The 16,064-nt window shown below is 46.9% G+C and overlaps 1 protein-coding gene across 4 annotated transcripts in view; it reads left to right on the forward strand.

The window, feature by feature from the left end:
* ADD2 (adducin 2) overlaps positions 1-16,064 on the forward strand; it is a 99,309-nt gene that overhangs the window by 45,030 nt on the left and 38,215 nt on the right. For 2 of the 4 annotated variants that reach the window (XM_088796097.1, XM_088796099.1), the window contains 3 exons: positions 5,440-5,557; positions 10,244-10,460; positions 12,189-12,327. In XM_088796097.1, coding sequence (XP_088652223.1) covers positions 10,278-10,460; positions 12,189-12,327 — 322 coding nt within the window. In that variant the 5' untranslated portion in view covers positions 5,440-5,557; positions 10,244-10,277. Of the gene's footprint in view, positions 1-1,481; positions 1,614-4,332; positions 4,353-5,439; positions 5,558-10,243; positions 10,461-12,188; positions 12,328-16,064 lie in introns of those variants that run through there. The other 2 variants (XM_088796098.1, XM_088796100.1) reach the window with 2 other exon arrangements.

Raw genomic sequence — 16,064 nt, forward strand, 5'->3', positions numbered from 1 at the left:
GAACTTGTCCAAGGTGAAACTTTTCAAAATACAGTTCTGTTGGTGTTAGGTGCGATCTTAGTTGACGGCAAAAGGTAGACAAGATGACCACTTAAAAGTATCTGTGACTGGATTCTAGGGGAGCCTGAGGTGTGGAACAGTGAATTAGAGGATGTATCTGTTCAATTAGGCAGCCTTTTTGATGAGCTTTTACCCACATACTATGCAGGTTTGGCTGAGCTTTTCACTGAAGGGACTGAGTATTTGAAGGCTGAGCCCAGCCATCCTGCTAGTTCAGCATTGTCTCTGCATCACGAGGGTACCCTGCATCACTTTTTCTTTCCCTTTTATTGAAGGCATGAAGTCCATATGGTTTTGTGATTGGTGGAAGAGGTATCCAACAGTGAGTAGAAGCTCAGTGCAGGAGCCTAAGGTCCAGATCTCCATGGAACCCCCGATTCATGAGCCTCTACTGGAGCATTGTCTCCCCGGTACTGTAATGATCTCTCTATGAGCTCCCACTTGCCCCAACTCACGGGCCTTTTGAGAGCAGGGATTGTGAGTTATATCCTTTGGTGTCCTCATGCCAGAAATAGGAACCAGAATTATTGTTTAAGGTGCTGGCTAAACCCTTGGGGCTTCTTCCAGGAATATGGTGCCTGGGCCGTGGGCTGTGGGCACTTAAATAATGGCTTCCTTCAAGGTCTAACTCAGGACCTTGGCCCTCATAATCGTGGACCCAAGGTTTCCAGTCTCCTGTTCCAAAAAAACAGTGAACACATTCATGTATTTTCAGTTTCCTGTATTGTGTTGAACTTAACGGTTGATTATATGTATATATGAAACTGAAAATGAGGTGGTCTGAAATGAATATGTTTAATGCTCATTGGAAATACATAGTTTTATTTGTCTTCATATTTTTTCACTTTAACATGACCATGGGACTCTAGCAGGCAGGGGCCAAATCTCATGTCTTTTGGGAATCTCCCCTCTCATGCCCAATTCCAGTTATTGCTCACTCCTGGGCACCAATAGATACTCAACAAGTAACTGGGCTTGTCCAGTGACAGGGAATGAAGCTGATTCCAAGTGTTGAGAAAGAATGCTGAGCTCAAGTGTTCCAGAGCAGTGCAATTTGTGGATAACAGAAGAATGGGAAAAAAATTGCATACTAACCATTAGTTTTGGGGCCCTTTGCTAGAAGGCTTTCAGAATTTGCTGGACTTGACCAGGAAGGTGTGCATCTGGGATGCTCAGAAACAAGTGCTTCTTAGGCCTGCAGCAGTCAGGGAGTTAAAGGATTCTTCCAGCCAAGGGGGTTTCCAGAGGGACGCTTGACCATCTCTCCTTCCTCCTTCTTCCTTTCTTCTTTTAAACTATTTCCATCCTAATTGGTTGCAGCAGTTAATACCTAATGTAGAACTTTGGAAAAGACAGAAGCGTGTGAAAAAGCTCATGATAAGCTTCACCCATAATCCCACCACTCAGAGGCTCGAGCTTTCTCTTTATCGGAACAGACCAGGCAGGGTGTGGTCCAGTCCCTTATTCAACGGTCTCCATTTATTCTGCAAAGTCACAACAGCAAGGCTGTGACCAGCTTCTCCCTCATGTTTGGAATTCTCTTGCAGGGATCGGTGAGTTTGGGCTCTGACTTACAGGGTAAAGCTTGGAGCAAATGCTGTGCTGCCCTTGTCTGGAGCTGACCTGTGGGGCTGGGGCCTGGGGCTTTCAGAGGCTGGTACCACCACAGGACGTAGCCGTGCCCAGGGCAGTGGTGGGAACATCCAGGAAATGACAACTTGCAGCATCTTTCTGCTTAGAACTCAGGGTGCTGGGTGATACAGACTGTCTGCTCCTGTCTGGACACCTCCCACTGAAGTGCAGGAGACAGGCGCCCACCGCTCCTCGGTGCGACGGAGCTTAACAGATTTTAACAAAAAGTCAGACAACTTGGGCATCTGTTACTCCCCTTTTAGACCTTTTGTTTATTTTATAGCTGTAAGGAACGACCCATAGAAATACAATTTCTTACTCCAGCAATTACATATACCTGGTCTTCAGCGGAACAGGGATGAAATGACCTGTGACAGGGATTGTCTTTCATGATTTGCAATCCCTAGCTGCTCTCCTAGGATGGTGAATCCCAGAGTCTTTGCTGAATAGGGTCAAGAGTGTGAGGATGCAAACTGGAGATGCAGAGAGGGAGCTCCAGGACGCCCCTGAGCAAAGAGCAGAGGGGCCTTGGGTGGCGACAGGGGAAGGGTTGCTGGAGGGAAGAGGGGAGAGAGATGGATAAAGGGGCAGGGCTGAACTGTAGAGAGCTAAGGGGGTTGTAGTACATGATGGATGGTGTATAATACTACCTTCTCCTTTCTCCCCATAATTAATATTATATTGCGGAGTTAGATTTGGTAGTTTGAGATTTGTAATCATCTACTGGAATTCTGCTTCAAAATAACACAAGATGAATGGCTGCCAGAGAGGGCCCAGCATTTGGGTTATATAACCAAAGAACATTTTGGTTTAGAGGAGGTGATTTAGGCACTGGGGCATCTGTCGTGCAGCCTCCATTAACACTCAGCTCCTTATCCCGAAACGGGCTTTCTCCCCACACTGTACCCTGAGCTCCCCTCAGGGCTCAGTCACCTCTGGGGCCCCAGGGCAGGAGGGCAGGGACAGTGCTGCTTTGCCAAACCCGCCTAACTCCTCCCAATTCAGTGTTAGTTGAGTTTTAGTTCAACTTATATTTATTCCGCACCTACCTGGCACTGGTTCTTGTGGCAACATGGGGAACAGAGAAATGCTGAAGACATAGCCCTTGCCCAATAGGAGCTCATAGTAATAGATTGTTGCTGTTGGGCTGTAAGTGCAATGACAGTGGTGAATAATGGTGATGTGAGAGCCTAAGGGACAGGGGTATGGGAGGAAGGCTTCCCAGAGGACAGGACAACCTGAGCTGAAGGGGGAAGGCAAACGGCAAAGAGTGCTCCAGGCGGAGACGAGCGTGGACCTTCCCCAAGGCGGAAGCAGCCTGGAACCTTCCAGGTGCTAGGGGTAGCTCTGGAGCTCCAGTGATAGGCAGGGAGGGTGGGGGCGGCCACTGAGCAGCCTATGGGGCTTTTTGTGCCAGCTCAGAGCTTGGACCCCATTCTGCAGGGTGGCAGTCCTCAAGAGGAACGGGTGGCCAGAGCAAGAGAGGCACAGCTCCCTAGTCCCCTGGTTGGGATGTGTGGGTTTGAATTTCCAACATGGAACATGTGTTTGGTTTGGAAAAGCAAATTCAGAGTTAAAATTTTACATTTGATAAATATGAAAAGAATGCCTATCATACCTAGCACTTTGTAATACAATCTAAATTTGACCAAAGTTTGCCTAGAGGAGCAGGAATTAGAAAAAACGATGAAGGAACACTGCCTCAGGTGATGAGAGCGACGGATAGGTTTTTAGTAGGGCCGTGACAGGCATGGGCCAGATTTGCTTTTGTAAAGTGGCAACTCTGGCTACTGACTGGACACAGGTATGAGAGAGGAAAGACCGGGCAGAGACTGTGAAAGGCGTGGAGAGATGTGGGCTTGATTCGGACCGTGGTGCTCTGGATAGGGAGATATGTAAGACGTAAAGCCAGAGAACTTGGTGACAGAGCAGGGAGGTGTGCAGTGTGAGCAGAGCGAGGACGGGAGGCTGCCTTCCGGGGCCCTTGGTGAGGTGGCTGGCTGGGGGCGGGGTGCAGAGAGGAGGGCCTGGCTGGGGAAGGGAGGCTCTGCTGCAGGGTTGGCTGGAGTAATGGTCTGTTCAGACAGGTCGATTTCAAGGTGGCCATGGGACATCCAGGAGGCAGAGGCCCAGAGTGCTGTGACTTGTCCAGGTTCATAGTCTAGTGGATGGCCAGCTAGAGTTGGAATCCCATATCCTAACTCTTCCACCTCCCAGGTCAGCTTGACTGCACACTGAGAGCTGAGAGCAGGTGGCCAGAGGTTCCATGTCTCCCTGGAGGTGTCAGGCGCCCTGGGGGCGTTGATGCTGCCGTCCTTACTATGTGGGGCACCCACCCCTGCTTCCTAGCTCTGCCCAAGGGGCCTGGGTGTCTGGAAGCTGGGGCAAGCTAGGCTCTTGAAGTGTGTGCTGGAGAAAGCGAAGGCTGAATGGGTGGTGGTGCTGGCCTGGATTCCGCAGTAGTCTCAGGGTGACAGGCCAGGGTCCCCAGAGGCCCACCCAGGTGGCAACCCTGCCCAAGGTGCTGCACCCTCTTGGTGGCCCTGGCATCAGTCCTCTTCTCTTCCCTTTCCTTCATTAAGACTTGTTGATCCCGTGCCCATCCTGAGCCTGCTCAGCCTGACTCTGCAATCAGAGATTTGATAGTTTCGGTACCACAGGTGAGAGTTTTACAGATAACACATTTGCTTACAATACCTCTCAGGACTCTTTTCATTGCAATCAGGGGATAACCCCAGAAGCCAAGGAATGGAGCTCTAATAGTGGAATTTCAACTCCGATGGAGATTGGGAAGAGAATTCTTGTGTACAGTGTATACTTATCTGATGTCTGTCTTCTTACATGAATGGCACACGTCCCTTCGCCGCTAAGGATTAATTTTCTTGGTGGACACAAGAAATAAGTCTGACTCCGACAATTCAAACCTTAGCAGGTTTTGGGGTGGGGGTGGAGGTAGGGTCGGGGGTGCTGCTGGCCCTGGATGAGACAAGCATCCCTGGGTCTGAACCATAGCGCTCCAAGTGAAAATGGACAACTACCACTTGCCTTTAAAAAAAACACACAAAAAACATTTCCATGATTAACCCTTTGAAGACCTTGATCCCCAGTACTTTGTGGGGTAGCGACTCAGCTTTGTTTGTAAGATATTAACAACTTTACATTTGACCTGTTACCCAGGTATTAGCAGGGGGCCTTTCTGGAACGCTGGGTGAAAATGTCTGGAATCCACCAATTCCTGGCCTGAGCAACTCCAAACCCTTCCACTTGCCTGGGGTGTGATGTTCTTTAGGCTTCTTCTGTCTCTGGGCTGCATCCAGAAATCACTCACACCACATCTGTGAGTGTAGCAGCTATTAGTGCAGTATTTTCGGGGAGGGGCGTGTGAGGCAGGCGTCATATCCCTTCTGGTCCAGCAGCTCTTGGCCCCTAGGGGCTCACATTCAGCTCCTCCATCGAGCAGAGCGGCCTCCCTCCTCTGGGCCTCGCTGGCTAACACTCAGCAAAGGGATTTTCCAATTCCTTTCTTTGAAAGGAATTTTGATCCCAGTTGTAAAGATAATGAAGCTCTCTTTACTTTTTCATAGACATAATTTGCTTTTAAAACAAAAATTCATTTTAAGGTCATTTTTAAGAATTTCCCAGGAGTCCTTAAAATAAATCAACACCTAACGATCCTGTAAAAACAGGGTTCAGGAGTCCTGGTAGTGCAGGCAGGACCCTGATATTTGTCATGTTTGTGTTTTCCAGTTTCCACCCAGATGTCTGAAATCCTTTAGATGTGGACGGCGTCCCTGAGAGTGGAGCTGGGTGCACAGGCCGGACGCTGAGAAGAGGCAGCCTGGGGCAAGGCCGGTTCAGCCTCCCGGTAATTCATCAGTAGTTTTTGGTGCTCGTGTGGGTGGGGCACACTTTTTGGGTGGGCCCATCTCACCAGCATGAGTTTCTAGACACTCATCGCATAAAGTCCCCCAATTCTGCTCACTCAAGAGCTACCATGGACTCCTTCCAGCTGCGGTGGAAGCCCCTCTACTGCCTCCGTAGTCCTCCCTGATGCCCAGGACAGAGCTCGCCGTCCAGGAGGCTGCCTGTTACTGAGAAGTTCCTGCTGGTAGAAAGTTCTTCCTCACACCCTCTGCTAGAATCTGTCTGCCTGCTTTCCTGGTTCTGGCTCCTGAGGCTCTAAGGAATCAGCCTAATCCCTCTCTCATATGGCAGCCCAACAGATATTTGGGGACAACTGGAGTGGGGGAGTGCAGCCTCTGGAGCCACAGACAATCCTGGGTGAAATCCTGACTCCACTGTCAGCTGTGTGATCTTGGGCAAGCTAGTTAACCTCTCTGATACAGTTTCTTTATCTGTAAAACTGGGACAATAATGTCTGCCTCATAGAGTGGTCCTGGGAATGAAAACAAATCATGAATAGAAGTTGCCTGTGCTGCTTCATCACCAATTCTCTGACACCACCTGGATGTCCTATGATTCAACTCAGTTCTGACACTAACCTGAGTCAAAGGGCACACAAGTTGACCAGCACAAGTTAAAGAGAAAAGTCGCCTACAAAACTGCCCTCACTTTAGAGGCCAGCTACAGTGGGGTCCCCAGGTCACCTGCACTACTGACTGATTAGGATATAAATTTGGGGGTTCCTACATCCCTCCTTCAGTTTCTGTAATTCAATAGACTAATCACAGAACTCACTGAAGACATGGTAACTGCCGTTACAGTTTTATGATAAAAGAGCCAACTCAAGAACTGCCAAATGGAAGCAACACCTAGGGCAGGGTCTGGGGGCTGGGAGTAGGGACACAGAGCTTCAGTGCCCTCCTTGTGGAATGCACATGTGTCACCATCCCAGCAGAGCCATGTGCTCACCAATCGGGAGGCTTCCCCAAGATTTTTAATGGGGCGGCATGTTGGTGGGGGAAGGGCTTTATTACTAGGCATAATTGTTTACATCATTTGCCACTTGATTGAACCTCATCTCCAGCCCCTTCTCCTCCCTTCCTCCATGGCTGGGGGTGGGGTGAAGTTGCAACCCTCTAATCACATGCTTGGTCTTTCTTGGTGGCCCGTCACTCCCTGGAAACTACCTCAGGGCCTACCAGAAATCACCTCATTTGCATCAACTCAGGTTTGGTGAAAGGGGCTCATTAGGAATAACAGAAGACACTCCGAAAGTCTTTTGGACATTTGAGAAATCCCAAGGGTTTTTGAAGCTCTGTGCCAGGAACCAGGGACAAGACCAGATGCACTCTTTATGATTTCACACCTGTGTAACATGTGCTGGCCATCTCTGGTCCTCAGGAGCCTGCTTACCCTCTTTCTGTGATCTCCAGGTTGACATGTGCCCACTATCTGGTCAAAGAACTAAGGCATTCTCATCAGTATTTTTCTGGACGGTTCTCTTTTTGTTCACATAGCTCACGATCAAATTCGTTTTTGGACTAAAACATAATTACAGTTATTTAGTATGCACCTGTTTACAATTGAATCACACACCTCTCATTACTTGAGTCCTTAATGCTACGATGATTCTAGCTGCTAAATGTCACATAATAAGAGCAAATGCTTAAGAGCACTTGCTGTACACCAGGCACTGTCATAAGTACGTATTTCACACACACTAACTCATCTAATCCTCACAACAACCTGAAGAGGTACTTAAATGTAATCCCCATGTTATATATGGGGAAACTGAGGCACAGAGCGTGGCTTGCCCAAGATCATACAGCTAAAGTAACTTGCCCAAGATCATACAGCTAAGAAGTGGCATAGCTGAGATTTGACCTCATTGTCTTGTTCCAGAGTCCATGCTTTTACCACTACGCCATGTTGCACACAACTTTGATTGCCTATGAAATCTTTTGGGAAGGGAAGGAAGGAGCACAAAAGGATGCCTCTGGTTCACAAAGCCAAAGGGTTGGAGCAGGCTCCCGCTGTCACAGTGAGGGAGTCAGGGCTTCCATTTCCTCCCCCCCTGGAGCAGCCCTCTGGGGCTGGGCTCTAACAAGCAAAGGCAGGCCTGGGGGCATGGTGGTGTGGGCACTTGTCCATCAGGCCAGAACTTCTTTATCCCTGGTGCTTCAGAAAGGGCAGAGCTGCTTCAGAGCCTTCACAGATCCATTCCTGGGAAATGCAGCCACTCCAAGGGGAAGGGGAGAGGATCAGCCTTTTCTTGTGTGATGGAAAGGATTTAGGCCAGGAAGGATCCGGACCAGGCTGTGCGGGTCAAAATCCTAGTCTAGAGAAGCTGAGGTTCAGGTAGTTCAGGTGGGACCTGGAGTTGTAAGGAACGCGTGGCTCTCCAGGCTCACATCCAATGCACTCATTGTGAGGGCTTTAAATGTTATGAAGTACAACCTCAACCATTCTAGCAACGTGGCAATTATGCTTCAGAATATTTCCGTAAAGAATGTTTGTCTTGGGCTGCCAGTCCCAGACTCCATCCCATGGACAGGACTGGTAAGGGGGAGATCTGGTGAGGGCTTTCACAAGGAGGTGACTAATTAGTGAAAGAGTTAAGATCAGAGGTCATGGTTTGGTAAACTTACAAAAGTGGGGTTTGGGTGGAATTTGGAGCACTACGGCTGTCCCAGGTCAAGGGTGTGGTGGCAGGGGATGGTTGGAGTCGGAGGAGGGGCCTGAACAACCATGGGAAATGGCACCTGACACTAGCATTAGAAATATGACGCTTTGTGCCATCTTTGGCAGGCTCGCTACAAATGGCTAATACCTGGAATGGATACCTTTCCTTACATGTTACAACCATGAACATCTAGCCAGTGGTAAAACCCTGGCTGCCCATTAGAATTGCCCAGGGAGTTTTTAAAAATCTTGATGTCCAAATTAATAGCATTAAAATCTCTGATATCAGTATTTTTTAAAGTTTCCCTGGTGATTCCATTGTGCATGCAAGGTGAGGAACCACTGTTTTAGGCCAAGGGTTCAGGCCAGCAGTTGATTCTTGAGGGACCCTGTCCATGTACCTTCCCTTGAACTTGCGGTTTGCCCTTCCCCAGAAGGGAAAAAAATGCAAAAAAAGAAAAAGAAAGAAACGTCACCTGAGGATTCTGGACTAAAGGGGTGGACTCCCAAATCTCTTACCTAATGCATCATCCTTGCCCACCCCACTCAGAGGAATTGTGAGGTAGAGGGTTGAGTCCTGACAGAACAGGGAAGAAGAGGTCAGACAGCTCACCCACAACAAGAATAAGCTTTGCTAGCTCAGCAAGGCCTCTTTTGTAATGAGCTGCTGGTTGGAAAGAAGACTAAGGCTTGGGCTAACAGGGTCAGCTGAGGAAGCAGAGCAGATCAGGACCAGAGAGGCTCTGAGAGAACGAGAGAGCACTCTGCCTCCTGGTGGAAGGAGAACCCTGGACGTAAAGTGAGGCAGGGGCAGCTTAAGGACGAAAGCTAGGTGTCCTGATCTCATGGATTGCTTTTTTGTTAGTATCTCCCTACTCGTGTTCAAAAGCTAGGTTTTATTCAATCAAGACACTTGCCTTCCTTCCCTGAGAAGGGGATCTGTCAACAAGGAGAAGACTAAAGCTTTGTAAGTCCCCCCCCCCCCCCCCCAGGTGGTGAAGGGCTATAACTCAGATTTGAGGGCCTAGCAGTGCTGACACAGAGGGAGACTGGTGTGGCCAAAGCCCCATAGCTGGGGAGCAGAGGCTGGAACTACAGATGCGCTCTGATACGGCCACAGAAGACATTCCTTCATTCATCATGCAGGCATTTAAAAAAGCATGCCTGAGTAGAAAAATACGTCCTTTTCCCCACCCAACTTTCCAAATGCTGCCCTAGTCCTCACTCCAGGGACCAGGTCTAGATGGACTCTGGGCAGCCTGGTAACCTGGTGCCCTTCAAATAGTGTTTATCATTTGGCTATTTCTCAATACTTAGTTTGGTTTTGGAGAAACTAATTTTCCATTAATGAAAACTGCACACCTCTTTTAAACTTGGAATAAGAATCTGAATCTGCATGGAGACATGTTTTATAGAACAGATTCACCAATAATTCTTTTCCAGAGGCCAGAGCAAAGTTAAAGTTGTGCAGAAAAGCATTGTGCAGAGCGTTTCCCATGTTTTAGTACTTCCCGCTCTCTCTTCCCTTTTCTTTTGTGAATTTCCCACCAAATTTTTTCAAGAGGCTTCTTAGAGGCTTTTTATATTTTAGGTGAAGTACTAATTCCCCGTAAATAACTTTACACTGCGTAGATATGCATCACAGAAATGCTCAAAAAGATCTGCAGGTCATGCTTGCACTGGGAGAACTGTTTACTTCAACCAGAGGATGGTCTTTTAAGCCCGGATGGTCAGGGAAGGGTGGTGGACCCCTGAGCCTGTCACATATTTTCATTTAGTACAATGGTCCATTGGCGCCCCCTGTAGATCGGCAGCTGCCAGCGCTCGGCCCTGGAATCCGCGGCTCCTTTTTACACCCTCCTGGGAACAGCCACAATTCCACTGTGAATTCAGTCCCTCTGCTTTAGGACCCGTGTACCCCAGCTGGGAGCACCAACCTGTCCGCCCCCACTTCCCTTCTCTGCAGGGTTCCAGGAGTGGATTGTAAACCCCCCAGGACAATGAGTGAGGAGACTGTCCCCGAGGCCGCCTCCCCACCACCCCCGCAGAGGCAACAGTACTTCGACCGCTTCTCTGAGGACGACCCTGAGTACATGCGTCTTCGCAACCGTGCGGCGGACCTGCGGCAGGACTTCAACCTGATGGAGCAGAAGAAGCGCGTCACCATGATTCTGCAGAGCCCTGTGAGTGGGGTCTGACCCAGACCGGGCGGGGCGGGCAGGGACGAGGTGAAGAGGGGGCGGCGCTGACTCATCTGGGTGAACAGGAAAGATAACTACTCTTCCACTTGGTCCCGGCAATTTTCAGCCCTCGGAGCAAGAGGGGGGTAACGTGGGAGTTTGCTTCTGTCTCTAGTCACTGGTGGATGGCAAAACCTGGTTTATGTGCAGGCTATTTTCTCGGTGGTGGGGGGAGGTGGGTCGATAGACAGGAGCCCCACCTCAGTTTCCTGTGCCCCTTCTGAGCCTCAGTTCCCATCTTACCTCCTCAGCCAAAAGCTGTCACAACGAACAAATTCGTGTAAACCGGAGGCCAGCAGGGGGCGCCACGTGGAAGTTTTGGGGCTCCCCTTTCTGAACACCACACAGAGCTCACTGTTGGGTCAATAAGATTGACATGCATGGGGCAGCGGTGAGCAGAGCCTGGAAATCCCAGGAGGCAGGAGGAATGGAGGGTTTGGGGGGCTACGGGCCAGGGGCCAGGGAAGGGAGGGCAAGTCAGGATCACCCCACCAAGGCTCCGGCCTTGAGGTTAGTTGGTGCCTGGCTGCCATGGACGCAGAGCTCAGCCTTGAGGCAAGTGGTGCATTTGGAAGGACAGAGTGGGTCTAATGGGCCACTGGCGTAGAAGTGTGGGGCAGGCCCTTGGGTGGGGAGGGAGGAGGAGCAATGTGGATAGAGGCAATGGGAGTTTGAGGGCGGTAGAGCTGCGGGGTCCTCGGGAAACAGTGCCTAATTCCAAGGGCCGGGAAGCCCAGGGATGGAGCTGGCATCTCCAGCTCTGCCTCAGTTCCCACACTGGGGAGCCAGGGCATTACACAAGCCATGTGTGACCCTGGCTGAGAGCACACAGTGAATGCTCAGGCCTCACAGAGGAGCAGCGAGGGAGGGGCCTGAGGTCTTGGTGACAGACAATGTTGGGGAGCCTGAAGGAATATGGTAGGTGCTAAAAGCATTGGGTGATAGAAAAACCCCAGAGTATGACTAGAAGGGATGGCAGGTGTGGTAAGAGAATTGGCTGACTTAAGTTTCTGGGCCTGAAAGGATGGGACTCTATCCTCAGGCAGGAGATGGGAATGGGAGGAACTCAGGCTGTGTCTGTCTTTTTATAGATTCACCAACATCTAAGTAGCTTTCTCCATATTTCCTCCTGAGTGTTCCCCACTGCCACATGCTGGGCAGCCATGCTTTAGTCATAGCCTGACGGTCTGAAACGCCCAGCTTAGAATAATAGGACATGAGAAGTGGAGGTGACTTCAGAGGTCATCAAATCTTTCTGAAACTGAGGAAACTGAAGCTCAGAAGAGCCATAGGCATGGCTGCTGGACGGGGAATATGGCACACTTTTTTCATTCAGTTCTGCCTTTGAAAATGTCTCAATTACTAAAATGAAGTCCTGCCAAGTCTGATGGGGGAAGGGGTCTTGCCTATCACTTACACACTGTAAGGACCTGGAATCTGGACTACTTCCCATAGGGCAAAGGGAACAGGATCCATTCCCAGCATTTCCTTGTTGCTCCCCAAACTGCTAGAGCAACATCTCAGTGGAATTGCCCGATGTCCGCTGGGGCCCAGGGATCCCAAGTGTGGCCCCAGCCTAGCTGACCCACGGGCAGGGTGGGCATGTGGAAGAGGGGCCTTGGTCTCTGGCATGAGATGCACTGGGGGGAACCAGCACCTTGGGGACTTCAGTCTTTTAGGGAAGAGCTGGAAGGCCTCATCCAGGAGCAGATGAAGAAGGGGAACAACTCCTCCAACATCTGGGCCCTGCGGCAGATCGCGGACTTCATGGCCAGCACCTCCCACGCAGTCTTCCCAACATCTTCCATGAGTACGTGGGGAGCTGGGGAGCTGCCAGGAGCAGAGGGTGGGGGAAGTGGGGTGGGAAAGAGAGGAAGGAGCAGCAAGAAGCAGCTTGGTTGCCAGGCTACGGGGTGAGTGCTGCAGTTGCATTAGCAGACCTGGGGGAGCTGAGCAGCAGCCAGAGAGGTACCTGCTTAAAACTGCTTCTGATGCGGCTGCGATTTAAAGACCCACAGGAGAATTATCCCTGATGCCCGGAAATAGGAAGGGGGTGGTGGTGGTGACTCAAGGGAGAACTTGGTTCTGGTTCTGCTGGGGGTGGGGAAAGGATAACACCGTGTCATTGCTCTGAGAGGAAAGGCAGCCCATATAGGCTCCCCCCACCCCAGCCCCATCCCCACCTCATCAGTGGAGTAGCAGGAAGGGAAGAGCTTTGCAACTCAAGGTTCCTTACGTGGCCTCTGCTTGAAGGCCCAGGTGTGGAGAGTGGAGAGTGAAGATTCTGCTCCCTGATACCTCTAGCTATGGGTATAGAACCAAAGAATTTCTTCATGTTAGTGGTGTCCTCTGACTCAGGCTATTCTTCCCTCGATCCGTTGGAGCCACTCCTTTGGAGATGGAGTGGGGGGATGGGAAGAGGCTATTGAAACCAGTGTCTCCAGGCCTCACTGGACAGGCCAACCTGACTCTACAGACCAGGGTCAAGAGCAGCCAGGGCTGGGCACAAACCCATCTTCCTGGGCTCTGAAGCTCTGCCCACAACCTTTAAGAAACAAACATCAAAAAATACTTCTCAACAAGATGAATACAAGATTATGGTGGGAAATCAGGAAAATATTCAAGAAAGGGAAATTATTATCCTGTGTTCTTACAACCAAGAAATCAATATTTTGATACCTTTCCAACCCTTTTCTCTTTATATAGATTATGCAAACAAAAATGAAGTCACATTATCTATACACATTTAATAGCCTTAATATGTCTTGACTAATTTTTCACATAATGAAAATAGGTTCTATGATATAATTTTGGGTGGATGTATGCTATTCTACGGCATAGCTGAATATGCCATAGTTTTATCAATCTCCTATTTTTGGACTTTTAGGTTGTTTCTACTTTTTGCTATTATGAACAACAATGCAATAAACATTCTTGTACCTAAATCTGTGATTATGTCCATGACTATTTTAAGATAAATCACTAGAAGCAGAATTGCTCGATTGAAGTAATGCAATGTTTTATAGACTTTAATGCATAATGTCAAATTACCCTGGAGAAAGATGGAACCAACTTATATTCCCACCAGCCACACACTACAGTGCCCATTTCCTCCACCCTGATCCACAGTATGTGTTATCATTTGTTTCACCCTCATGATTTGATAGGCAATAAAAAGTACTTTATTTGTGTTTTAATGTGCAGTTACTAATGAGGTTGGATGTATTTTCATATACATGTTGGACATGATTTTATTTCTGTAGTAAATTGCCTATCATGTCCTTTGCAGTGTTCCTACTTCTGTATTCTTTTCCTTACAGATTTTCAAATCTTTATAAAGTAAGACTATGCCCCTATTATCTATCAAATATATTGCAGTTTTTCCCAGTGTCTGGTTTGCCTTTTAATTTTATTCATTATGTTTTTGTCTTGTAGAACTCTAATTTCCACGTAGTTGAATCCATTGTTATTTTTCTTGTGTTCTGCTTTTGATTGTATGTTTAGAAGCACTTTCCCCATGGTTTATCATTTGAAAATATTCATTTGCCAAATTTTCTCAACAAGTTTATTCTTTAGAATAACTTTAGAAGTATTTTATCAAGTCTCCTCATCTACCTCAAAAAATTCCTTTTTGGATTTTGATTGGGATTACATTGAATGGATAGATTGATTTGGTGGAGAATTTATAAATTTACAATTTTATATTAGAATGTAAGTTCCACGGGGAAAGAGTATTTGTATGTTTTGTTCCCTGCTACATCCTGGACTTAGGATATAATGTACTGGATTTAGGAAAATGTCTGGCACATAGTAGGTACATAAGAAATATTTGCATGAGTGAATTTTAAATCTTTTCAGAAATAATGTAGTTCTATTTAATTCTTCTTTAATGTCCGTCAGAAAAGTTTAGGAGTTATTTTCGTATAATCCCAACTAATTTCTTGTTATGTTTATCCTGGAAACTTTATGTAATTTTGTCCTTTTAAATGATTCTTTCTCTATTCAATTTTCTTTACGGTTTTTGCTGTCATCTGGGGAAATCATTGGATATATATGTTTAAACTAGCCTCTTATCAAACTCTTAAATTCTAATATCTTCTCAGTTAATTCTTTGGTGTTGTATATAGAAAAATCACATAATCTGCACATAATAGTCGTTTTTGCATCCTTCATTCCAACATTTACTCTTTGGTTTATTTTTCCAGTTTTCTCATTGCATTTGTGAGAACTCTCAGAATAATATTTAATAATAGATTAGAGAGTAATCATCCTGGTCTTGTTTCTGACTTTAATGGAAATTCTTTTACCACAAGAGTTTGAGATAGTTATTCTTTATCATGTTGAGGAAATACCTTTTTATTTTAGTTCGATATGGATTTTTCTCAGCAATGGATGTTGAATTTTATGAAATGCATTTTGGGCATTTATTGATTTTTTTCCCTTGAACTATTGATGTGATAAGTTATATTAATAGATTTCTGAATATTGAATTCTTTTTCCATTCCCGAAATAAATCATTCCTGGTCTTGATACATTCTTTTAAAAATACTCTTCAGGGTTTGATTAGCTAGACTGTTATGAAGGATTTTTGGATCCATATTCACACATGAGATTGGTCAGCAGTTAGTTCACTTTTCTGGCAATCTTTATTTCCGTTGCCCTAATGGAGTTTAAATAAGATAAGAAGTCAATGATTTTTGAAGATTTATTATTCACTTGTAAAACCATCTAGACCTGGGATATTTTTCTTTATTAAGATTTTATTGGGGAAGGAGAACAGGACTTTATTGGGGGAACAGTGTGTACTACCAGGCCTTTTTTCCAAGTCAAGTTGTTGTCCTTTCAGTCTTAGTTGTGGAGGGCGCAGCTTAGCTCCAGGTTCAGTTGCCGTTGCTAGTTGCAGGGGGTGCAGCCCACCATCCCTTGCGGGACTCGAGGAATTGAACCGGCAACCTTGTGGTTGAGAGCCCACTGGCCCTTGTGGGAATCAAACCAGCAGCCTGGGAGTCAGGAGCATGGAGCTCTAACTGCCTGAGCCACTGGGCCAGCCAGATCTGGGATATTTTTGATAAAATTTTTTTTCTCAGTTTCATCTGGGATTTTTAAAAAAATTATTTAGCTGCTTCCTGAGCAAATGTTGGTCATATATTTTGTATAAAACAATCCATTTTGTGGAGCTTTTCAAAATTATTAGAGTGATTTACAATATTATTTAATCATTTAAACTTTCTGCTATGAATAAGATGACCTCCGGTTCCTATTCCTGGAGCTGTGTTTTCCCACTTTCCTCTTTACTGGCCAATCCAGACGTTGGTTTATTCATAGATCTTCCCACATAAGCCAATTCTTGGATTTACATTTTGGTTCTACTAATTTTCTTATTCCCAACTTATTGCTTTTGTTTTTATATTCATTAATTATTTTCCATAAGTTTTCTTTTTTGTTGTTGTTTATATTTTTTTCTGAAGAATAAAATGGATGACTTCTTTTCATATTTAATTCAATAATAAAGACATTTAAACCTATGAATTTTTTGTTGTTGTCTAA

Source organism: Rhinolophus sinicus, chromosome 2, assembly GCF_057876585.1.
Source record: "Rhinolophus sinicus isolate RSI-liver-muscle chromosome 2, RSI-T2T, whole genome shotgun sequence".
Taxonomy (NCBI): domain Eukaryota; kingdom Metazoa; phylum Chordata; class Mammalia; order Chiroptera; family Rhinolophidae; genus Rhinolophus; species Rhinolophus sinicus.